General features: G+C 35.7%; 1 protein-coding gene across 1 annotated transcript in view; it reads left to right on the top strand.

The window, feature by feature from the left end:
• Nucleotides 1–26,915, top strand: part of KHDRBS2 (KH RNA binding domain containing, signal transduction associated 2) — a 621,992-nt gene that overhangs the window by 317,296 nt on the left and 277,781 nt on the right. Inside the window, exon 4 of the mRNA XM_037737261.1 lies at nucleotides 13,650–13,796. Coding sequence (XP_037593189.1) covers nucleotides 13,650–13,796 — 147 coding nt within the window. The remainder of the gene's footprint in view (nucleotides 1–13,649; nucleotides 13,797–26,915) is intronic.

The following is a 26,915-nucleotide window of genomic DNA, read 5'->3' as shown; positions in this document are numbered from 1 at the left end:
ATTCTGATTTCAGCTATCTCTTGTTCTTAATTTAATCTACTGAATTACTTTGGTTTGAGTTCCCTCAGCAAAGGTGCTGTGGCAAAATTTACTTATGTGAGGTTTGTTTTTGGAAGATCTCTTGTGGTCCAGGTAGAGGCATGAGCAAGTAAAATAAGAAAATGAATGATACCCACAGAGGGTGCATTCTCAAGCAAGTTAAAATTGGGGCAAGTGGTGCTTATCCCACTACCAAACTCTGAGAAAGAACATACAAGTCAGCACATGCAAGGGTTGAACAATCTCAGCTACTTATACACCAACTCCCCCCATCCCCACCCCAGTCACTAGTTGAGACTTAGAAAGGGGATTTCTTCCCTGCTCTATGCTTGGGTCGAGCTATCCACAGGCCAGAGCAAGCCCTCAGGCAAAAAGGCAAATAAATGCTGACTGCAAGGAGATAGTAAGGTAGAGGGATATAGGCAGAGTATCAACAGCATCTGTTACCATTTGTTTCAATGGGTGATGGGGAAATACAATTAAAAACAAAAATCTCATAAAACCCAGAAAAACTCTCCTCTTTCCAGAGAAAGTAAACACTTTTATTAGTGAATGAGCATTAAATCTGAATGTGATGCACATCACAGGCAATCTACTAAGATATTGTAAAGACAAAGAAAGTGCATACTTGTATTCAGCCAAGCAGATACAACCCATTACATATGTGTTTTCAAGATAAACAATAGGTGGGCCTCATGGAAGAGAATGTGAGGGCACCATTTGTCAAACATAATTCACTCTAACTTTATCTGGTAATTGGGGTGAGCCTCTGAATTAGCTAACTGGCTTTATCCAAAAGAAAAACAAACTTCTTGAATCTTTAACAAGAAATCCACCAAAGTTAGGCTGCTATCCTTTGACAAAAACTGGGAAAAAGGGATGCTGTCTCCACTGATGTTTACATTTTAAAGAGATGGTTTCCTGAGCCCTTGGGAAAGACATTACTAGGTCATAAACCTGACAGAAGGCCTATCTAGTCTTCAAAAGGATTTATATACATTCCAAAGGGAGGAGAAAGTACTTATAATTACAAGTTTTCTAACATAAATGTTCTGAGAAAAAGGAGAGTTGGGAAATGTATTTTCAACAGGGAGAATTTAGCCTCTTTATCTTTAATTTGTTTTTGTCCTTATATGGTAAATCATGTCTTTTAACACTGTAATTTTTTGTGTGTCTGCATTTTGTCTCCTCAACTGCTTTTAAAAATGTTTTTCTTCAAGTGTTCATCATTTTCTTCCAGCAATTCAATTGACGTGTGTTCAAATGGCATGTGTTCAAATATTCTTTCTGATTTTCCTCTTTACAACTGCTAGTTTTGGTGGTGGTTTTTATTTGTGAGTGTAAATATAGCTGTTGAAATACAATAGTGTTGGAATCCTTCAAACAGTGGAAACCAAAGTGATTCTCACCCTTGTGGGCCTCTGATGTTTCTCCTGATACCTTTGCTCTTCAGTTTTTCTCATTTTTCCCAGTCTCAAAGGCAAAATACACTCAACACATTTCTTGGTTTCTTCTCAGTTTTTGAGGTCAGAGAGAAGTAGTTCACTGTTATGCACTTACCCTGTGAGTCCAGAGATCTCTGAGTGCCAGTTTCTTCCCAGGACCCACTCCCCACTTTCTGTGTCTTGTCATTAGATTTCAGCACTGGTTTCCAAGTACCTCTGTAGTCTTAGACAAGTTTCTTTTACTGAACCCTAAGAAAGCCCATTTGTGTCCAGTTGGAATTGAGAAAGATAAGAGAAGCTCATTGAGTTAAGTGTGCTCCCGTATTTCCCTGTTCCCATAAAATAAGTATTTCGGAGTATCCTAATTAATAGGCAACTGAAATGTAGGAACACAAGTCTCTCATGTGTTAATTCAGAGTGAAGACCTATAAACTTTTCTGTAGACTGCATTTGGTCAAAATTAATTGTCATCTTTTCCTTGATTAATGAAACAGATGTTCTTATTGTATCAAGACACTCAGTGTGTGGACAATGCCCTTTTATTATTTGAGGAATTAACCATCCTTGATATAGCCTAGAGTGTATGATTTAAGGGTCATAATCTCTAGCACACACACAGACCACAAACATAAGATAAGTAAACTTGTGTTTGGCAATAATCACTTGTGTTTGGCACTAATCCCTTCTCTATGTTCAAAATCCTGGGCTACACTTAAAATATCACCCTTGGTTCTGTTGTTGCTTCTAGTACTTACTGTGCCCTTCATGAATCTAGTGAGTATTGGATGGATGTGCAATTGTGAAAAGATTTCCCTTCTCATAGATGACCATTTGGAGTATGGATGGCCTGATCCTGGAAGAATTCTTGCAACATTTAATTCAAAGAGAGCAGGCATTTGGAAATGAAGTGATAAGAGTTTGAGGTGCTCTTTAGGATCTAGCTGTTGCTACTCTATGATGCACTTAGGTGTATCCATTTGTACAAAAACCCTGTGTGTGTGTAAATTTGGGGCAACTAGTTTGTACTGGCATGAAAGAATTTCCACATATTCCCATTTAAAAATGTCTTTAAATTGGGGATGCAGACGAATCCCACTCAGGCCAAGGTATAAATAATAAATGTATGTTTATTTGAATTTCTTGATGGTAAAAGCTGTGCAGACAATAGACTTATTTATTTTGGAAGAAGATTTATATTAAAAGAAAGTTCCCTGGGACATCAAGAATAAAAAGCCTGCAAGAAGCACTTTAGTAAGTTATAACTCTTAGGGTAAAATATGATAATAATAGTGGCTAAAGCAAAAATACAAGTGTAAAATTTGTATATACTTCATATCATGCATTTTCAACTTTTTTTTATTTGGTTTATGTCTGTCACTGAAAGAGCTACTCCTGTGAGACTAATTGGGATTTTAGAAGTTTAACTCTTTTGGTTTATATATAATTTAGCATATTGTATTAAAACTAAGATTTTTTAATGATACTGTTTAGTAAGAGTAATATTTGGTTTGGTCTTGAGTTATTACAGTTATAACTACCCACATTTTATAGGTGAGGGATTAGAAGGATGAAATAGCGAAGTCACTTTCCCAAGTTTACATACTGTTAAGTGGAAAAGCTGGAATTTTTAATTCTGGCCGTCATGAAATAGAAACTGTACTGTTAACTGCTGTGATATGTGGTCTATGTTATGTGATCCACGTAACATATTGTAGACAATAATCTTACAGTTTGTTTGAAAGGTACAAATTCAGGAAAGTACACATGATTCTGTGGACTAAATGTTTGTGTCCCTCAAAATTCATATGTTGAATCCTTAATCCCTGATGTGACAGTATTTGGAGGTGGAGTCTCTAGGGGTAATTAAGTTGAGATGAGATCACAGGGATGGAGTCCCCCCATGGTAGGATTAGTACCCTTGGAAGAAGAGGTTCCAGAGCCTTCTCTTTTCTGCTGTGTGTGGGAGGATACAAAAATAAGGTGACCTTTCTGCATGCCAAGAAAAGAGCCGTCACCAGGAACAGAATCTGCTGGCATCTTGATTTTGATTTCCCAGGCTTCAGAACTATGAAAAATAAATGTCTGTTGATTAAGCCGCTCAGTTTATGGTATTTTGTAATATCGGCTTGACCAGACTAAGAAACATAGTGGTGTTTATTTTTCCTTATCTTTCTAAAACACTTGAGCTTTTTGGTTAAGAATAATTTTCAAGTATATGTTTCCTTTAAGTTTTACATTTAAATTAACTTAATAACTAAACCGACATCAAGCTGATATACTCTTCCTTACACCAAAGCAACATTTAATTGGAAACCTTTGTAATTATATTATTTCAAGTGAATTTTATGTACAGAATAAACATTTATTAACATAAAAGTGTGGCCTGGGCATAGGGCAGACCACTTTCAAACCTCTTACTAACTGAATAACCACAACCAAGTGACTTAGCTTCTCTGAGAAAAACTAACTTTCCTTGAGTGTTTATAGTATGCCAGGCACTGTACTTGCAATTGATGTATGTTACCTCATTTCATTTTTACATGAGAGGTCCACAGTCTTCTTATATTACAGATTAAAAAGCTAAAGCTTAAAAATTAAACAGCTTTCTTCAAACAACACAGATAATAAATATCAGACCTGTTAATTCAAATCTACATTTCTCTGACTCCCAAATTCATTTTTTTATACCACTATACTCTAGTGCTTCCAAAATCCACCCAATGTTTCTATGGTTCTGTAAAGATTAAATTACATATGTACATGAAACATGCAGAAATTTCTATATTATAGATGCTTAAATATTAATAGAAAAGTGGTCATTTATTTTTAATTTTGCTGGTCATCTATCATAGAAGACACTGTATTTGGATCATAGTATTTTCTAATACTGAAGTTCTAAGTATCAGGATGCCTATGAAGGAAAGTCATATGGTAAGTCATAAACTCCTGAGACTGTGAGAAGCCTGACACATCATCATGTCTAATGTTGCCTTTTGTTTTTGGTTTATTGGACTCACAGAACATTATCATATCATCTGAAACTTTTCCCTATAATGAGGTTCAACTTAAGCTGATGTTGTTGAATGCATAGGGAAGGATCCTCATTTTGATCCATGGTGATCCCTCAAGTGCCTTCAGGAACCTCTGTGACTCCCTATAACAACATTTGAAAATTTCCTCTTGGGTTACCTCCTCTTGTTTTGCATATGAAGTTAAGGGGGAACCACAAGAGCAAACTACTTGCTGCAGTTTTATAGTTAGTAGTTCTAAGGCAGCTTTTCAATTCTGGTCCAAGGCTCTTCCTGGACCCAGGGCTACCTAAGAATCTCTACAGGAAACGTTGGTATTTGAAATATTGAAATTTGAGTTTCTAAATATTTGTTTTTATACATAGAGATAAGTAAATTATATGTATATGTATATACGTATATATATACATAGAGATAAGTATACACACACACACACACACACACACACACACACACACACACACATAGAGATAAGTAAATTATATGTATATGGGTATATATATATATGGTCCCTACTCTTTGGACTCTAAAGATTTCATAAGGTTGATTTCAGGGTGAGAAAGAGTAAGCACTGTATTTATACGGCTATTGATTCTCCTAAAGTTGGAATATCCTAATTAGAACCTATGCAACTGCCCGTACCATTGTCCAATAAGGTAACAAGCCATAGGAGGGACTAGGTGGGAGAGCCTGTTGTCAAAAAAATTACTGAATGCTAATTTGTTTCTGAGCACCACAATCGTCTTTTGGATTACAACCTTCTATTTTTTGTTTACTGACACAGCCTCTGTTTATGCTTATAATTTCAGAACAAATATGTGATGTGGTGCATACTTTAATTGCATAGTTTTTTTAATTATAAAATGAATTATACCCAAATATGCATATTTAATGTGTGCAGAAAACTTCCTATTCTGACTTGGGTCCAGTTGGTTGGAGGCTTGTAAGTTAACAGCAATAGATTACCAAAGGAAAAGACAAAGTTTACTTATACAGGCATGGGGCAGTTGCTCAGTACTGAGCAGTTCACTGAATAGCCAGGGATAAAGCTTATATACCAAACTTTAGGAAAGGGAAGTTTTCAGGTTTTAATGAATGGATTGTTTGGATAAGGCTTTTTATACAATATTTTGGAATGTCCCGGTGCCTAAGGTCAGTGCCTCCTTGACTGGAGACCACTCCAGAAGGTAGGGGTTACGGTAATTGACTTCAGTAAATGTCTGTTTTAGTAGGATTAGTGACGTTCAGATTGTATTTTTTCTCTGCTTCTTTAGCTCAACTGTTTTCACTTTAAAATAACATTTGTAAGAACCCTGGGGCTCCAAATGGGTCCCTACATTTCTCCCATCTGAAACTTCTCTAGAAATTTCACACACACACACGCACGCACTCGCGCACGCACACACACAGATACACACAAAGCTAGATTGATTGCTCTGGGGCGAAATTTTAGGTTAAAAATTATGAAGTATGATATCTGTGAAAAGGAAACAGAAAAACAAAGATGAATGGTTGGAGCAGACTAGGTAAATCCAGTTTTTAAGTTAATAGTATAGCCCACTGAGAAGAGTTCTTGATGTTGGACTCTAAGTATCTTAAGTGAGAACAGAAGTGGTATGATTGTAGTCATGGTTAATTTCTGGAACACAGCATGGAAGGTACAGGTGTTCTGGTGAACTTTTTGAGTGGCCCAAACTGTTTCAGCAATAAATCTTTTGGTGTTTATGTGAAGTCAGCAAGCTTTTGATACAGAATTTTGGTGAAGTGGCAGTTTTAGTTCTCAGTGATGCCAAGTAAAGTGGTTAAGAGAGAAAGTGGAACTCTTAATTACTGACAAAATTAACAAGAGGGTAGGACCCAGTTTACAAAAAGATGTAAGTAGCTAAAAGACAATAAAGATTAGAATCTAATAACCCATAAGAGTTGTTTATAGTTTTTTTATTGAAACATAAACCTTGTCTTTACAGTCAATATCATTTTTAATCAATGATAATCAAAGGAAAATAATTCTTGTTTGCAAAACAAGTCTGATTACATTTGATTTAGCTTGATTATAACCGAAGGGAAGCAATAATGACAACGGACCACATTGATATTTTTAAGTTTCCTCTGCTGGGGTTTTTTATTAACATAAGGAACCTCAGATTGGACTTTTAAAAATCTTCTCAATGCTATGAAACCAAGCCAAGAACCAACCACCTTACTTCACCTGTGGTACCTATAAAATTTGGTAAATTCCTCTCTTCTCAGGGTTCCCAGATTATCCCAAGTATTCTAGGCCCATCCAGAAGTGACCTCTGTTGTTCATCTTAAAGCTAGAAATCCTGTAATCTAGGTATCAGGCCAGTGTTTCCAAGAGGGCAAGCAGCAGTTCCATAAAGTCAATCTTAGTTATGGCCATGCATGTGTGGTAGCTCACACCTGTAATCCCAGCACTTTGGGAGGCCAAACTGAGAGGATCACTTGAGCTCAGGAGTTTGAGACCAACATGGGCAACATAGTGAGACTTAAGTCACTATAGAGAAAAAAAAGAGAAACATAAGGAAAAAAACCTTAATTACTCAAACTACCTGAGCACACCTGATCCGATGTACATAATTCTCAAATATGACATTCCAATCCAAGCTATGGTTATATAATCAATATTTCCAATAGTGATTTTTTTTTCAGGGACAAATTCCTATTGAATTTATACAACTATATTGCCATGAAAATAAGAATATTCAATAGGAGTTTCCTAATTCCAAAGGAATTAGACAAAGAGAAAAATATATATATTTCATTTCTGTTTATAAAAGTATCATCAATTCAAACAGTATGAATTATAGATAGCTTGAGAAAAGAGATCCTTGAATTCAGAAAACAGAACATTAAAGAACCAATACTGTTTCAAACAAAGGCCATAAAAATTATAATCACCCTTTCTTAATCTACTGTGGCACATATAATTACTTCTTGTTCTGCTTAATTCTATGAGGGGTCCTATGAATTCCTCAGCGTCTCTGCTAGAGTTCGAAAAATCCTTACTTAGTCTAGTGGTATGTTCTTAAAAGTATTTAATGACATCAGAAGGTTGCATCCCAGAGTACTTGTCATAGTGCTTTCTGTGGGTCTCAGAGGGAATCCCTTTTTGTGAAGACAAGGCATGCTAGCTAGTAGCTGCTTGCAAGAGCTTTCAGGAAAGCATCAGAGTAAGATAGTAATAGTAACTACCTATGGATGACAAAAAAAGCTTTAAATTACAATGTTAAAGATCTGATGAGACTTCGTTATAGCACAGTTGACAAGGGATTTTGGTGGTTTCTGTGGAATACAATATTTAATTTATGGAATTTAAATCATAGAATTATGACTGACTGTATATACCAGGACATATCAGGGAGATCAACATTATTGACCAATGCCTGGGAACTTCATAAAATTTCTGAAACAATAAAATCTACTTATACAAATATAATGTCAGGAAATTTAAGTATCTCTTCTTATTTGACAATGCTTCTCGTGCAATTTAACATATCAAAGGAACCTAATTATTTTAACGCCTCGCTTTTTACAAAGTGAGAGAACATGAATCCTTAGAGATTTTCCAGGGGCTCTCTGAAAAATCTAAATCCATTTGAGGTCAAGCCGACTTCATTTAGAATCTGATTGTTACAAATTGTCAAACATGTTAAAAGATTGAACACTTCATTAAATAGGATCTCAGGTCACTGTGAAACAATACTTAATTATCTACTTACCTAAGTGACAATACAAGATTTCAAAATTATATGTAGGAAGTAACATATTTGTGGGGAGAAAAGAAACAACAATAAACAAATTTAAAAAAAAAACTTCTTAGTTCTTTTTTTAAGTGAGAGGACTTGGTTCTCTTAAATAATTGAAGGTGATAAATGTTAACATAAAGCATAAGAAATTATTCTGATAAGACACAGAATGTTTTCTAGGCAGATTACTTAACAGGTAAAGAAAAGCTTTTATAATTTCTTTTTTTTTTTTTTTTTGAGACGGAGTTTCACTCATGTTACTCAGGCTGGAGTGCAATGGCGCGATCTCGGCTCACCGCAACCTCCGCCTCCTGGGTTCAGGCAATTCTCCTGCCTCAGCCTCCTGAGTAGCTGGGATTACAGGCACGCACCACCATGCCCAGCTAATGTTTTGTATTTTTAGTAGAGATGGGGTTTCACCATGTTGACCAGGATGGTCTCGATCTCTTGACCTCGTGATCCACCCGCCTCGGCCTCCCAAAGTGCTGGGATTACAGGCTTGAGCCACCGCGCCCGGCCTATAATTTCTTAAGAGCAGACCCATAATCCAAGAAAACATTATTGTTTTAACAGAGAAAAACCAAACTTTAGTTTTGAATCAGTGATCATTGATATAAAAGTTGTCATTTGAAAGACCACCAGGATGGCTAAATAGTAGATAAGAGAGCTTTATTGACAATATCAGCTTGCACATTGAGAAGAGAAACTCTCCAGTGTGGATCAAAGGTGCCCTTTCTTTAAAGTAGTGAAGGACACAGAGAGGGGAGCATCACACACTGGGGTCCATTGAGAAGGCTAGGGGAGGGATAGTGGGTGGGAGGGGAAAATGTGGGGAGAAATATCAGGTATAAGTGATGGGGGGATGGAGGCAGCAAACCACCTTGCCATGAATGTACCTATGCAACAATCTTGAATGATCTGCACATGTACCCCAGAATGTACAGTACAATAAAAAAATAAAAAATAAATATAAAAGAAGGGAAGGACAGAATAGGTTTTATGCCTCACAGGGCCTTTATAATATATATTCAGCAGGTTTGGGGGAAAGCTATACCTATTTATGAGAGAACAGAGGGCATGCCCAGTGGGTAAACATGTGTATAACATGCATCCCATGTTCATTTTGAGGTGAGGTTTTAGCATTAAAATGACGTGGAATTCAGCTTTTTATGTCAAAAAGTGAATCGTAGTACACAAAGACAGTTTGTATGCAGCCTCTATAAGCTGGCTGAAACTGGCTTAAGTTTTGCAATAGCTAATCAGAAAAGAATATTTGTAAGGTCAATCCTCTGTCCAGTCAGAGTTGTGGTGGGTTGGGTTGTAAGTCAGCCTGATAGCTCTATTGGTAGGAAGTTTAGCTAAGGTGTAGGTTTCCTTATAGTGGTAGGAACTTGGAAATTTGCCATGCCATCTGGGTCCTGAACACTGGACTCACAAGTAACTTGTGTTTTCTTAGCCTGAGGCCCATCTTAGTTGATTAATGGGCATCCATTTGATCCCTTAGATCACAAGTCCATTAAAATCTGGCTGGGCTCAATGGCTCACGCTTGTAATCCCAGCACTTTGGGAGAAGGTGGCCGGATCTCCTGAGGTCAGGAGTTTGAGACCAGCCTGGCCAACATGGTGAAACCCTGTCTTTACTACAAATAGAAAAATTAGCCGGGCCTGGCAATGTATGCCTGTAGTCTCATCTACTCATGAGGCTGAGGCTGCAGAATTGCTTGAACTGGGAGGCAGAGGTTGCAGTGAGCCGAGATGGCATGCCACTGGACTCCCACCTGGGCAACAAAGCAAGATCCTGTCTCAAAAAGTAATAATAATAAAATAATAATCTTTTTGAAGGAACCCATTCAAATGTAGCCAGCTTTGACCAGGCAACATAAGACTTATTTTCTATAAAACTTCTACAGTTTTTCGTATCAATGCAATACAAGTTATTTCCCACTAACATTCTAAAAATGTTTCATATCCATTCAGGTTTTCTTTTATTGTTTCCCACCTCCATGCTTTAAAAAAAAAAAAAAACAACTGAGTCCGTTAACACCAGATTAATGATATTTTGCCTTGATAAAAACATACCATTCATACTTCATACCATCTATGGTTTTTCTTGGAAACAACACTTCCTACTTTCTTGCATATTTCACAGAGTTGTTTACCTTCAGCTTTATTATTTCTGAATCGTCATGTGTGCTTAGTGATGAAGATAAGTTCTTAGAAATGTGTTGTTAGACAATTTCATGATGATTGCATTGAAAGGAAAAATATAAAAATACAGTAAAATACCATAACAAAGTGTACAATAACAAATACCACTACTAGTATAAATAGGTTTGCAAACACATGATGCTGATTCTTGTTTATACAATTTAAGAGATGGGAGCTGATGCATTTGGGTGCACTAGAGAGGAATCTACTACCTTGAGCAGTCAAAGTGTCTTAGATATTAATTTTAAAACCTCATGTCGGGGGTAAATATTTAGTTAATTTGATGAGGCAGTTTAGTGGATGGTAGTAAACATTTATTCTCTAATTAGATATGTGAGAAAAGACTACATATATATTGTGTGTATGATATACACATAGGTGTTTAAAAGTCATCACCTCAGTTACTCAGGAGTTCTTTCTGGTGGTGGTGGTGGTGATGGTGTAATGCCTCAGAGGAGGATCTAGCAGGACAAAATACCAGCACCTGGAGTGGAGCCAAGGAGGAATACATGGTCCACATTAGATTTTGAACAATTTATGATTTATCATTCATAGAAATACAAAAAGCAGGTAGCTGCTATTCTTGACAATGTAAAAACATTTTCCTGCGCAATAGTCTCCCTATAAAAAACCCTATGTCTTTGTAAACTTCTTGGACACACTGCTTATGGAAGATGTGATTACAAAGCGTCATCCCAAGTAGCAAATGATGATCACCACTGTATCTTCCAAGGATAGAAGGGTCAATTAACTGCTGTATTCTTTATTTTGTTGAGCCCTATCATGAACTGGAAATGTCACTATAGGAAATATCACTCAATGGCCATATTATTTTGCTTAATAGAGGTGAAAATTATTTGAATTCCTTAGGAAATTCTAGGTTTAAGGAGAGAGTAACACAAAAATAACCGGATGGGAATCAAGATAGGAAGTAACAGAAAGAGACAGTGTCAAGAAATCTCTGATTTAATTACTTCAGTATCAAACAAGCTGGCCTCAGAACAGACAAGCAGCTTGCATCTTAGCAGGACCCATAGAGAAAAGAAATGTTTGCTATACCTCATGGGTGGGTTTTCATTCAATCTAGTCTGCTTCTCCTCCTCAAACTGATAATTGGTCACTAAGAAAAGCTCTTAAGTTAAAAAGTCCTAGTTAGGCTTGCCAAAGGTCAGATGGTTGTAGATGTGTTATGTTACTTCTGAGGTCTCTATTCTTTTCCATTGGTCTGTATCTCTGTTTTGGTACCAGTACCATATATACCATGGAATACTGTGCAGTCATAAAAAAGGATGATTTCATGTCCTTTGCAGGGACATGGATGGAGCTGGAAACCAACATTCTCAGCAACCTGACACAAGAACAGAAAACAAAACACACATGTTCTCACTAATAAGTGGATATTGAACAATGAGAACACATGGACACAGGGAGGGGAATATCACACACTGGGGCTTTTCGGGGGTTTTGTCAGGTTAAGGGAGGGATAGCGGGGGGTAGGGGGATTGGGGAGGGCTAACATTAGAAGAAATACCTAATGTAGATGATGAGGGGATGGATGCAGCAAACTGCCATGCCATGTGTATACCTATGTAGCAAACCTGCACATTCTGCATATGTACCCCAGAACTCAAAGTATAATTATATAATATATATGTATATATAGATCTCCTAGTTAGAGTTTGAAAGTATCCTTAGAGAAGTGGACAGTGGATTTCCAGGCTGTAAGGTGGTATTATCAGAAGGATTTGAGTAGCTGAGGAGTATATATACAGGAAAGAAGGGATGCCTTCATGCCTTCCCATCTCTTTCATGGATCCTTCATCTTTTAAAACTCTGAGCATTTCTAAACAGATAAATACTGATATTAGTGTGGATTATACAGTTAACTCCCATGATATCAACAACAAATTTGTTCTGTTTTAAGTCCAGGTTAGGTCTATTCATGTCATGTTTCTAATCTCTACATAAAACTAAGAATTACATGTTTAGTTTTATTTTTTGAAATTCAGTGTAGTAACTGCTGGTTGTTTCTGTGAGGGGCAAGAAAGGTAAAATATAATTAATGTTATTTATGTAAACTTTTCCACAAAATTTTACATATTGAAATTCCAAAAAAATACAAATCTGCTTGCAAAATGAACTGAGTTTGGATCCTAATTTGGCTGAAACTACTTAAGTCTTCTAACCTCAGTTTCATAATCTGAAACATATAACTATATACAAAATGGTTGTGATTAGAGATCATATGTATAAAATACTTAGCATACATTAACAAAATATATATATATGATATGTTGTTTTGCTCTGCACATGTACTGAACTAACAAGGTTTCAATAATGGCTTGGGCACAGTACTAGGAAAAGTCTATTCCAATAGAAATGTATTAGGTTGGTGCAAAAGCAATTGTGGTTTTTGTCATTAAAAGTAATGCCATTAAAAGGTTTTGCCATTACTTTTAATGGGAAAAATTACAATTGCTTTTGCAGCAACCTAGTATCTTTGGTTAAGTAGAACTTATGTAACCCATTCAGAATCAATAGCAGCAAAGTGTTAAACAACCATCCCTTTAATATACCCTTATTGACCAAAAAAAAAAGGAAAAAAAAAGGCAACAAATGATAGAAAAGATGTGGGTATGAAGCTTGCTGATAATCTGAGCTGGTGGGAATATAGGTTTGGAAATAAGCCTTCATTTGTGTAGTTAGTCTGCTTTTTATCACAATCAAATAACCTTTTCCTAACTTCTCAAAAAGTAGCTAGAAAGTTCTAATTTTCTTGAAGAACACAGTGACAATCTTTCACTTACTATCTGTAAAATGCTAAACCTCAAGCACAAAACAATTCTTTCCTTCCAGAATGTAGTCATGTAGACTACAGTGTTAATGGCATTTCTGTGACTTATTTTCAGGAGTTTAGCATTTTCATTTAGCTGATTAAAATCTGTGTGGATGATAGTTATGCCAGTTTTTAAATCATTCAAACACTCAAAAATGATTTTGAAATCTTTAAATGGCTTGTAGCAGGTTTTTATTTCTCAAAGGTTTTCTTTCTACTTATGGAAAAATTTGTTTAAATTATGCCCCTTTGTCATATTCTCAGTAAATGTTAAATCAATGTAAAATGAGTGGATTTGTATTTCTAACAATAACCTTTTTCACAGGAAGAAGAACTAAGGAAGAGTGGGGAAGCCAAATATGCCCACTTGAGTGATGAACTTCATGTATTAATTGAAGTGTTTGCTCCACCTGGGGAAGCTTATTCACGTATGAGTCATGCATTGGAAGAGATTAAGAAATTCCTGGTTCCTGTAAGTGTCTTTCATTTTTTACAAAGGTGTTTCTCATCAGCTTCTATTTTAAAATGTATCTTTGATCTTCACTGACTTTTTAAAGGAAATTTTTATTGCAAACCAATGATCTCTCCATAAGATCAATACAAAGCTATGATAAAATAGGTACCAAAACGACTTAACACAGGACCTGGTATGTTGTCACATAGTGATGGTTTAACAGCATTATTTGTCATGCTTGTGTCATTGCCATGCACCAGTTCATAGTCACGAAGAAAAAGACATGTTTATAAACAGACATATATAATTGAAGTTGTATACCTTTTTATTGCATCTTAATCACTTGAAACGTTATCATTTGCAATTTTTGATTAATAGGGAAAGAATTTCCTGTTATAGTGGAAAGGGAAAGAGATCAGATATATAATATATTTGAAAGAAGACAATGGTATCATTTAAGCATATCAAATGTGTTTTCATGTGATAGCATGCCAGGTGTTGGCACATTATAAAACATAATATAAAATAATCAATATTAGTAAAGCCGGACATGTGTTGACTTTAAGCAAAAATTGGAGAAATAAACTCATTCTACTATGTGAGATCAACACAGAATGTTCACTTAGCAGGGCAACAAATTCAGGGTTGCATGCTGAGTAGAATTCTCTACTGATTTTCTAAGAAATAGAGGAAGGTAAAATGAATGAAGCTTTCCTAAAGGTTGAAGATTTAGCATTCTAGGAAGAAGTCGTTCAAATAGAAATCTTGGCATCAGGATTAGAGCCAGGAATAAGACAATTAGAAGAGAATGCTGAGTAAAGTTTTCTGGACTGTCTGGCAGAGTCTTCAACAGAGAAAGCTAAGATAGATCTGCACAGTGAAGAAACTGTAGATTTTTAAATAAGCAATAAACTAAGAGGAAATGGTGGGTAAGAGTCATTGATTGGCAGTGATTTTGAGAATAGGAAAAGAAAAATAAAACCAGAGAACTTCAAGGATTTAAAAGCATCAAAATGTACTCACATAATCTATTTATATGTCCACTTTAAAAGTTAATTTCTGTCAAGGCAAGGCTATAGTATAATTGCAGACCATTCTGATTATTCCTTAACTTCATGTGCACTCTGCATTTCTGCACAATTTATTATCTGGTGCTCATCAGAACATCTCCCTAATTAGATCTCATACTTCTTAAGAATGAGGATACTATGTTTTCTTTTCCTTTTGCCTCCAAACTAAATTCCTAGTGCTGTATTGAGTAAGGAATTTTATTGTATTTAGATCAGACCAGACTTCTAGTAATATACATAGTATAGGATGACACTAGGACTGTATACTACCAACACACTTTGTGACTACAGAAAGGTCATTTAAATTTTCAAAGCTTCAGTTTATTCATCTTTAAAATAAAGATAATTATAATTGACTATCCTCTATCTCAGTTATGGTGAATATTAAATGGGATAATGCATCTGAAGGGACTTAGAAAATTTTAAAGCACAATATTGATGGATGTTTTACTTATATTGTTACAGCAAATATAATAGAAATATCTACGAATGACTTTCTACATAGTCATCCATTGGTACACACACACACACACACACACACACACACACACACACATATAGTATTGGTATATATATCTATATTGGGTCATATAACTCAATATATAATATAGGCTAGGTTAACACTCTTTTATTAGAAATGTCAATAATACATCTCATTTGCTCACTTCCTAGTCATAATGATTCTTGTAATCATTTCATCTGTATACACTCCACTGAAATATATAGTGTATGAGGTTAGGGTTGGTGGTATCTCTCTTGGTCAACACTGTATCCCCGTCTTAGCATCATGCCTAGCACAATAAATATTTATTTGATCATTTCACTGATGGAATGATGGAATAGCTAACTATAGGCATGAAGAGTGATGTAGGAGATAAAATAGTTATCCAGGTAAAATTCGGGGGCCAGTACCCCACCATCAAGATGTACCATATATACAGATCCAGATGAAAAATGAAAATATTACCATGGCTGGTGTGACCTGGCCATTCTACCCCTACCTCTGTGATTTTATCTCTATATGTCTAACTTCTTATTCATCACACTTCAGACATGCTGGTTTTTTTCATCCAACAATCCAGGCTCACTGCTCGCAAAGTGCCTTTGAAGATTATGCTCCAGAATGTTGGCATGGCTGTTTCCCAAGCATTCAGCTGTCTGCTGAAATATTAGCTTTGTAGAAAATTCTTCCCCAACCACACAATCTAAAGTAGCTGCCCCCTTTACCTTCTATCTACGGTTGTACTATATTTTGATCTTAGTATCACTGACCACTCTATTTTTCCATTATGCCCTATAATTCATTTTTCCATTATGCCCTAGTCCTTTTCACTAATTTATTTTCCTCATGACTCCTATCACTTTCAGATATTTTATATCTATGTGTGTGTGTGTGTGTGTGTGTGTGTGTGTGTGTGTGTCCTGCTTATTGTTGGTTTCTATGCTAGAATACGTCATGAGGGCTATTCTGATAAGTCATAAATTTATCCCATTTGCCTTGCTTGCATTAGCAGAAAGCAAAGGATGGGATCTATTTTAACCATCACCAGAACCAAAAGAAGCAAAAATGAACTACCAGTATTTTTATTCTATGAAATCAATTGGTGATCTCAGTTTCTGTTGACATTTGATATTAAAGCCCACAGAAGTGCTAATGTGTCTATACATTAACATTTGCAAACATTGTAGATACCAGTAAGAGGCATGCTAGAACAGCAAAGAAGCCTAATATGGGACAAGACTCTGGAATTCCACTGACATCTTGTTCTTCTACAAAGGGAGTGATTGTCCATCGTAGAACTTATTACCTTCCATTCCTCTTGTGTGTTATCCAAAATTTACTCAACCTGCTCTACATCCAAAGGGGATAATTATCTAAGACAACCAACTTCAGAACAGAGAACTCCTTGTGAACTGTCTGAATATTATAACATATTGGAAAAGAAACCAGTTTCAGCATTTTAAGTGGATTGCTGAAGATAAAAGAATTATTATTGGCCTGGGGAAAATTTACAGCCTGTTGGCCTCCATTCACACGCTGTAGTCTTATAAAAACAAATAGAGTGTCAAGAGTCAATAAAATACCTTTAATTTGAACATTGCTAATTTTAAATGTCTAGTACTTTGGGGAGGTGAAATGTTAAAGTTTTCATTATATATGATTATTTATCTTAAAAATACAGGTTAGAATTTTAAAATAAATTATCTGATGAGTAATGAAAAACAGGATATAAAATCCTAAACTAATATGTGCTTCAATTATGTCGATGCATTCCTCTTCCCTTTATATTCTATAAAGAGGTAAACAAATATTGCCACTATTATATTTTATACTATTTCTTTCTTTTAGATTCAGACAATAGGATTGCCACATATGGTTGTGAGAATTGTGTCTTGGGCAACTCTAGGGGGTGACATTTACAACATAGTTTGTGAATGGTACTCCCTAAGACCATGATTACAGCTTCCCTTTTTCTAATCCTTCTCAGTAGGTTTCTTCAAAATAATGACACTGTTTTATTTTCCTAAATTGGTTTATTCTTACCTTAAATTAAATTGAATTAATAAGTTTTAGTAATGCTTAATTAACTCCTGATCGAAACACAATACATTGTCTCGTAATTAGAAATTATGAAATGTTCGTGAAATTCTGCTCACTGTATGTTTATATATTCTTTCATTAAAAAGATGAAAGGAGGAGTTTTTGAACAGATAATTTGATTAGGTCATGGATAACAAATAGATTGCTTTTTTACCTCTTCCAATAACTATATTATAGACATAGTTAAGAGACTGTCATGCTCTTTTCTACCTTGGCCCATTATGGCCTAGAATCTTCCCAACACAGCATTCTGCACAGCATTACAGTATTAGCAGAACTGACAGAACTTGATAAATGTTTGTCATACCAGGCTTAATTATTTAATGATTATCACTACAGGTCTGTGTAATTTAAAGAAAAGATATGTATAACGTTTATACTTAGGTAAAAATATGTGTATATGTGTAGTGTGTATCTGTTACCAGACTCACATACAAGATTTTAAGTCAACTTAACACAGAAAAAATATATAGATCATTCCAGGTTCTTTCTTTCCTGAGATAGTTAGATTTGTGTTTTGGTGACAGCTGTGATTCTTGAAATGGGGCAATTAGGGCCTATTATTTCCTTTCAAGTTTGAGATACTGGTAACACATCTAGAAAACGTACCAAGAGTCTGACTATGGAGGAAAAGTAAAATCTTTTCTTATGGCAAAAGCAAATGGGGAATTTTCTTGCCTCCCTTCTTCAAACACTGTAATCCTAGACCTGAAATTGGAAAATGACACTGATTACTAACAGCAGTCACACTGGAAAATAAGTAGATATAAAGAAAAATAGAAAAGGGAAGCAGGTTATTTTCAGTCTAGGAGATAGATCTCAAGTTTTGTGGACTAAAATTTTTTTATAAAGTTTTATAATATGATAAATATAAAATTTGTCCCTGAAATTGATGCTGTAATTTGAGGAAAAAGTGAAAATCTGATGAGCCTTTTTTTTTTTATTGAGATAGAGTCTCACTCTCACCTAGGCTAGAGTGCAGTAGCATGATCTCAGCTCACTGCAACCTCCTCCTCCTAGGTTCAAGTGATTCTCCTGCTTCAGACTCCAGAGTAGCTGAGATTACAGGCGCATGCCAACATGCACAGCTAATTCTTGTAAATTTAGTAGAAACGGGCTTTTGCCGTATTGGCCAGGCTGGTCTTGAACTCCTGACTTCAGGTGATCCAACCTGCCTCAGCCTCCAAAAATGCTGGGATAACAGGCATTAGCCACCACACCCACTGATCACTCTTTTATGCAGGTGAATATATAGGGAAAAAAATGTATTCAACTAAACCCCACGAGCCAGCAAAAGTAACATTAATAAATCCTGAAAGGTGAGAGATGAAGATATAGTTTGGCTGGCTGGCAGCAGGAGTTCAGCATTTATAGCAATAATATCCTACAAACTAGAGAGCGATTGATTACAGAATTTAGAAACAAAGTTCAGTGCAGAGAGGGAAGCAGAATCCATAACCCAGATTTCATTCCTTCATTGTTGTGGTTGTTAAAATGTTGTCAAGAGTTCCCTCATATTGCTATCTCAAAAACAATCCCTTTTCTTTCTTATAATCAACCATATTTTAACATTGTGGCAGCTACTGGCAGTAAGCACAAAGCCACATTATTTATGTAATTATTACTTGCTCAGAAATATTTCCTGTATTGCAATAGTGCTATAGCACTATAATAGTAATCTGATTTTATTGGAAGACATTTGTAATCATCTCCTATGGAGTATTTCTTCTTATCTGATAAGTTGTAATAGATAATATAGGCTTTCAACTTAGAACAAGACTAAAATTCTTATTAGTTCTTAGAACAGAATAATAGTAAGGATGATGATTATTATTACTGAAATCCAGGACTACTGTTGCATTGCTAATTGATTGACATAACCTGAAAGACAGATAAAAGAAGCAGTTGGCATAATAAGCATATGTCAACACTGACCTACAAATAGCTTTTAGATGAATGCAACTCAGAAAGACTCATTATTACTGGGGATTCATTCAAAAAGGGAATCAAGGACAGAAAACAGGCTCAGTAATCAGAATGTGTTAAATAAGGTTTATAATTTTTATCTGAGAAAAGAATTGGAAATAAGTGAAATAAATCAAACTACTTAACATAACAAATATTTCTGAACACCAACCATATGCCAGACACAATTCTAGAAATTTGTGTTACATAAACCACTGACCTAGTAGAATTTATGAACCAGAAAACCATTTCCAAAATGTAAAAGACAAAGATTATAAAGACTTATTTGACAGCTACTGGTAATGGGAAACCAGATTGGATAGTAATGTGTTTAAGGAAGGATGGTGGCAGCAACAGAACAGGAAGCACTGATCAAACAGGAAGTGATATTCCTAGGGTCAAAGAAAATCAATTGCTGGCAAAGACCACCACCATACAAACAAGGGTAATTTATCTACTGAGACAGAGAAAAAGAGAGAAAGTAGAAGGAGGAGAGGAAGAGAAAGAGAAAGAGAGTTTGATTACCCTGTTGAAGACATGGATGACCCACAGCCAAAGATTCAATTTCACAGTGAGAAATTTAAAATATACCAAGAAACACTTACAGAGAATAGCACATTTAAAAACTGATTTTTTAAACAAAATTGTGTATTTCTGAAATGTATGTTCCACTTGTAGCAATTAGCCCTTACTTTTTAAAGAGCGAATTTTACAGCTAAATAACATAAAACATTTTTTTGAATTGCCCTTTCTTGATTAACTGATCTCATTTTACTGCTTTGAAACTCAACAGGCTACAATGAAAAATGTATTGATTCCTCCAGACAGTATTTAAACTAGATAGCCAGAAAACTTCTAAGAATCCCTACTCTACCAAAAATATAAAACTATGTCATTGTTAGATTTTTGCTGTTGTTGTTGTTCCCTTCCCATTCATTCCAAGCCAGTCTCTCTGCATAGTGTATGTAAAGATGCTCATACAACAATGCCTTAAAATACAATTACAGATGGCTTACTCGATGGTCTGTACTCAGTGTGATACAAATGGGACTTGGCTTTATTCTTAACAACTGTCATTCTCCTTTTCTCATTCTTTATTGCAGCTTGAACAAATAACATACTTTTCTACTCATTCTTCTATAAGAAGAATCTTAATTTAGGCAATTGAGGTTTTAAAAAGCCCAATTATTTTCAATTTATAATTGTCATTTCAAATCTAGTGCAAAACTTCTCCTCCCACAGGTTTAGAATGAATTTACGGCTTGGAGAGTAGCAGTGAGAAGAGGGCATGGTGTACTCATTCATCTCCTTGTACTGTCTCCAGCTTTTAGTGCTCCTAGAGCTTAGTGAAAGGTCATGGAGAGTGAGACTGGGAGGTGATGTGAAAGTAGAGCAAGAGGATGGCGCAGTGGCTTACACCTATAATCCCAGCACTTTGGGAGGCGAAGGTGGGAGGATCACGAGGTCAGGAGATCGACACCAGCCTGATGAACATGCCGAAACCCTGTCTCTACTAAAATACAAAAATTAGCCAGGCATAGTGGCAGATGCCTGTAATCCCAGCTACTCAGAAAGCTGAGGCAGGAGAATGCTTGAATCTGGGATGCTGAGGTTGCAGTGAGCCGAGACCGCAGCATTGCACTCCAGCCTGGGTGACAGAGGGAGATTCTGTTGAAAAGAAAAAAAAGAAAAGGAAAGGAAAAAGTAAAGCAAAACAGGCATATCACTGGTATGGTAATAATCTGGTTGGCCTGGTTAGTTTGAGTCTTAATTTCAAATATTTTCCCCTGATGGGATATGTGAATGATAGACCAGTGGAATTGTTAGAAATCCTCAAATGACTTTCTTCCTATTAGCTCATTGAACTCGTGGAGGTGTTCAGGGTTCTCACAGTGAAGCGTTCCCTCTCAATAGTCTCTAAATGCTGGGCTATCATTTCCCTTTGACCAGTGTTGCAGATGAGCTTTGTTTTATGTACTTAACTTGGTCTTTTTGTCTGAGAGCTGTAAGATTATTTTACCTTATCCTTAGAGTTCAAGCATTTTACTAAGATATGCTCAGGTTTTGCTCTTTTCTCATCAGCCCATCCTAGAAATAAAATGATGGATTTTTTTTTTTTTTTGAGACGGAGTCTCACTCTGTTGCCCAGGCTGGAGTACAATGGCGCAATCTCAGCTCGCTGCAACCTCCGCCTCCAGAGTTCAAGCGATTCTCCTGTCTCAGTCTCCTGAGTAGCTTGGACTACAGGCGTGAGCCACCACTCCTGGCTAATTGTTGTATTTTTAGTAGAGATGGGGTTTCACCATGTTGGTCAGGCTGGTCTCAATCTCCTGACCTTGTGATCCACCCACCTTGGCATCCTAAAGTGCTGGGATTACAGGCGTGAGCCACCGCGCTTAGCAAAATGGAATTTTTAAAAAATGCATTTGAAAGAGTGTGAAAATATGGAGTTATTTTGAAATAATCAGCTCTTTATTCATGCAAACAAAAAACTTTTTAAAAAATGACCCAATCAAGTAACATGGGAGTTCAATAATGAATTATTGATGTATGATGGTGGTGGTAATAGCACCGTTTTTGATTTATCAATCACCAGGATTCTATGATATTATATATATATATATTCACACACACACACACACACACACACACACACATATATATATCATACATATATATGATATGTATGATGTTGTATATATATACATATATATATAAACACACACACACACACATATACAGAAGGTAATCATTTATGTTATTTCTAGCTACCTAATGAGTCAATTGTAATTTTCCAAGACCTATTTCCTTTTCTCTTACTACCATTTCTCAGATGTCCTTTGTTCCCTTTCTTTATTTTCTCTGTTCTGAACTTTAGGATTTTAGGGCTTGGCTTCCATAACACAGAAATTATAGTTGTTCTCTTACACCAGGAATAACAACACCTTAAAATTTTCAGAGATTTTATATGGTTTGTTTCAACCACACCTCTCAATTAGAATTCTATATCCTCCAACTAGTATTTATCTTTATTTAGATCAAAATAAAGTTTGAACACACAGATTCATATAATAACTTCACCCAGTTTCACTGGTCTTGTCTGTGAACCATAGCATAGAAGGGAGAGAAAACACCATCTGATGAAATTAGCATATTTTTCAAAGATAAATTACATTTTAACCCTTTTCTGTTTTTTTCTTCTTATTGCTAATCTACTTCTTATTTGAGGAATTTGAAGCTTTAGAAAGACAGTTTATAAGCCAGCATAGATATCAGAATCCATAGAAAATTCTTTTACAAGTGAAAAAAGAATGTTTTACAAATAGAGTGTTTGTGACTACTCTCCTCAGACCCATAAATAGACAACTTACAGTTAGGATAAGATTTCGGTTAAATCTAGCCCTCATACAAAGTAGGGACATCTTTTTAGACCAGACACATTTTTACAGCAAAAGAAATCCACTGCATAGAATATATTTTATCTCAATACCAATGTGGATTGATTCCTATACTTGTAGAACTAGAAGGGATACTTAAGCTCAGAACAATTAACAGGTTTCTAAGGCAATTTAAATATTAACGTTTGGAAGAGAGTACTTGAAATTCATTAATTTTTTTTTTTGTGTTAATCCTCTAAAGAATTTTCAGAAGTCATAGAGCTCCAAAGAGGGTTGTTTGAAAACACAGGTGGAATTTAACCCTCATTTTACCAGTGAGGATACTAAAATAAAGGCCAGCATGGTTACTTAAACTGCCTGAGATCAGGCAACAAAAAAGGGACTGATCAGATGCCTCCTCATCAAAGATATTATCAAAGTATGCAGGCCCAGATGCTGTAAGTTTTCTCATACTGTATTGAAGAGCACCAAACCAGTAACGTGCAGTGGGAATGGTTTGTGTAATTAGTGTTAGGCTTCTCTGTATTTAGAGCGTCATAATGCCAATTTCTGGTCACATAGACAACTCCCGACTGATTAACCTTCAGTAAGCACTTGCCAATATTATTTTTAGTGGTAACACAGGTGCAGTTTTTCCTGCACATTCTTAGATACTCATTAATTCAATAATATCTTCATAAGGCTGTTCTGTTTGGGGACCTCTTCCTTGTTTTCACTTTCTTATTTTCATGGCAGAAACATATTATACCCATATTATACCCAGTGGTGAAATCAATTTGCAGTTGTTTTAGACACAGGCAAGGAGTATGTGACAGAACTGTCGTAGGAGTAGGGGCATGAACATACCATATGTTGGAATTATGCATCGCCAAACATTTTAAGGAATATTTTCTCATCTCTAGAAGCAAGATAATAACTTTTTACATTATAAAGTGGTCATTCTCACAGTTAGTAAGAATGGTTAATAGTGCAGTGTACTGAAATATATTTGGAGACTAGACTTCAGAAGGAAAAGAGGGACCGGCACAGTAATATGTATTTATCATCTGTTGTCTCAGGAATAAAAGAAAATACTATCTATTGAAATTACAGTAACATTCTAAAGCTTCAGGATCCTCTTCTCTGAGTACTAAGGTTATAGACTTAACTAGTATGTCATACACTATGAGGAGAGCAGAGGGAGGGGGCATATTTTCAGTATGTATATGTGTGTGTATGCATGTATTGAGAGAGAGAGAAAGAGCCAGAGAGAGAGAAAGAGAGAAGGTAGATTCTCATAGAAATTTTAAGAGCAGGCAAAATAATAATACAGAGCTTCACAGAGAACTGAAAACTGTGAGGTCCTAGACAGTTCTCAGTTCAGCATTAAAATAATCCTGTGTCCCTATTCGCTTTTCAGCCTCTTCCCAACCAGCTTCCTTGACTTCATAGTTTCTACTCACTCCTGATTTGGAACTTCTCTGAATCTGGGTTTGTTATAATAGCTCTTGCCCTCTCCTTTCCCCACTGGCCCTTTATAACTCTTTTTTCAGCAACAGCCCCCCACTGCTGCCTCTTGTTCTCATTCATATCTGTCCATATCTCTACATAGAGATATAGTATGAATGGCATACTATCTATCTACTATCATCTATCTATCATTTTTTGATCTATATATTCATCTTCTTGGCATGCGTCTTGGAAATTAGTTTACATTTCAAAGCACTTGGAAATAAATTATTTTATCTCTCAAATTTCACAGATGTGCTATGTTTACTGTTGTAAAGTATTTTACTTTTTTTACTTTGTTTTATTCCTTCCTTCCTCTTATGTCTGTAATTTCAGTGGGCTCATTTTTCCTTTTTTTATATTTTATTTTTTTGTAAACATAGTGGAAAGAAATCCTACTCCAATCTAATAATTTAAACATGGCACACAATTGTAATTTCACGTGTCTTGTTATATTTGTATGACTTTAAACGAACAAGATAATTTTAAAATTGTAAAAGAAACTACCACAATTCTATTTTTCTTTAAAATTTATCTCAAAAATGTACATAATTTTATAGAGTTCAGTGTACAAGACTATCCCATTCATTTATAAAACATAATTAGGAGTTGTTTAATTGAGGAATCTTCAGGAAATAATCTTGACCTGAAAACTGCACATCTCTCCAACCCCCCACCCCCTTGACTTTTGTCATCTGGTAAATACTTAGAGATCAGGAAAGAGCAGGACGCCTAATATCTGCCTGTCTCCTTACCAGGCTTAGCGCTGGGCCATACCCACAGCAGTCTAGACTGGGTCCTCTTGCCTCTTTACAAGACCTTCAAGTTTCCAGATGCATAAAGGCTATTATTGATTTGTAAGTAGGGGGAGCACATGTTTCCAGTACCCTGAAACTGATCCCTGGCACATGGCAAACCCTAAGCCCTCACAGAGCAGAGTGGAAAAACTGTCTGGACTCTTGTCACTGGATAAAACATTAAACAAATGTTTTTAGTTTAAGTTAGCTTCATTTTTATAATTATAAATATGTGAATGAATGAATGAGCATTTCTGACTATTCTACTGTATAAGGAGAGTTTTTCTTTAAGTGCATGATAGGGAGGGGCAAAAAAACGGAAAATAAAAAGAAATATCTGAGCCAGGAAACTAATCTTATTCTGGTGGTTTCGTGGAAGCTTAAGACTCAAAACCCATATTCCAAATAATAACAATAGTAGTAAAGTTAATGTTACAAGTTAGAATAGTTGTGGGGTACTGTGACTAGTGACAGCATGAAGTATTGGGCTGCTGAATTTGAGCTTCTTAAGATACTGTGTAATTTGTATTTTCTGTGGTCAAGTAGATTACTGATCACTTTGAGATCACCTTCAAAATGAGAAGAAACCTCTGGATTCTCTGACCAGAAAAATGCACATGCACATTATGTTGTCTCCTGGACAACGGAGGTCCGAATTCATATTCATGGATCAAAGATGAAGGAGACCTACTGTAGAAGCATCACAGTCATAGGATGGGAGAAAGAAATATTAAAATGCATGACTAAAATTGTATTAAAATGCTAAATTTATTTCATATTAGAAAATCAAATGATCTATATTGAAAAGTACAGGTCATTTTGCCTCAAACTACCCGAGGACAGTTATAATAGAAAAGTACATCTTCTTACAGTTATCTTGTAAAATGAATGAATATTTTATCTTACGATGAGATAATTTTACTACCAAACTGTAATTCACTATCTTTCAGTATAATTCTCATTTTCAAATTTCATTTTAAACGTGAAACAAATTCAATGTCAATTATAGTACTGTTAGAATGCATTGCATCCCCGGATATCAATCATAATGCTTGGTCTGAGCTAGAATGAGAGTCTGTATACTGTGAATATCAGGAGGCTTGTCTGTCTATTGCTGACTGACCCTAAACTTCTTATCTAAGTATTAAAATCAGGAAATATAGCTCATTATAAAGAATATACACAAAGGTGAAGAAACTTGACTATGGAATGTCTATTATATTTTAGATTAACTTATGACAGCCACTCAAACATCTCTTTCCAGTTTGTGACTTTCTAAACATTCATCAAAACATCAGTAATCCCTTTGCTCTCTACTTTCCTCTGCAAGAAATTGCCTTAATGTATCCTCTAAAGTAGGAAAACTTTACCATAGTCCAAAATCTCCATATCTATAAATTGTACATATTACTTATTTCTGATTCTTTGGGAATAAAATGTAACTGTAAAATATTATAACAAAAGAAATACTACCATGTATTGGTAACCAGAGTGACTCTTCTTAGGATATCAGATCTTTCACTACCTGACTCCCAACCAATCTGGAAATATCTACCCTCTTTTGCTTTTTACTCTCCATTAGCCTTCACTGATCATGCAGTTTTGGGAGATAACCACCTGTAATCCCAGAACTTTGTGAGGTCGAGGCGGGTGGATCACGAGGTTGGGAGATTGAGACCTTCCTGGTTAACATGGTGAAACCCTGTCTCTACTAAAAATACAAAGAGTTAGCCAGGTGTGGGGACACATGCCTGTAGTCCTAGCTACTTGGGAGGCTGTGGCAGGAGAATTGCTTGAACACGGGAGGCGGAGGTTGC

Source organism: Cebus imitator, unplaced genomic scaffold, assembly GCF_001604975.1.
Source record: "Cebus imitator isolate Cc_AM_T3 unplaced genomic scaffold, Cebus_imitator-1.0 Scaffold36, whole genome shotgun sequence".
NCBI classification, from domain to species: Eukaryota; Metazoa; Chordata; class Mammalia; order Primates; family Cebidae; genus Cebus; species Cebus imitator.
The sequence above is the reverse complement of the archived record's forward strand: the minus strand, read 5'-3'. Positions and strand labels throughout refer to the sequence as shown.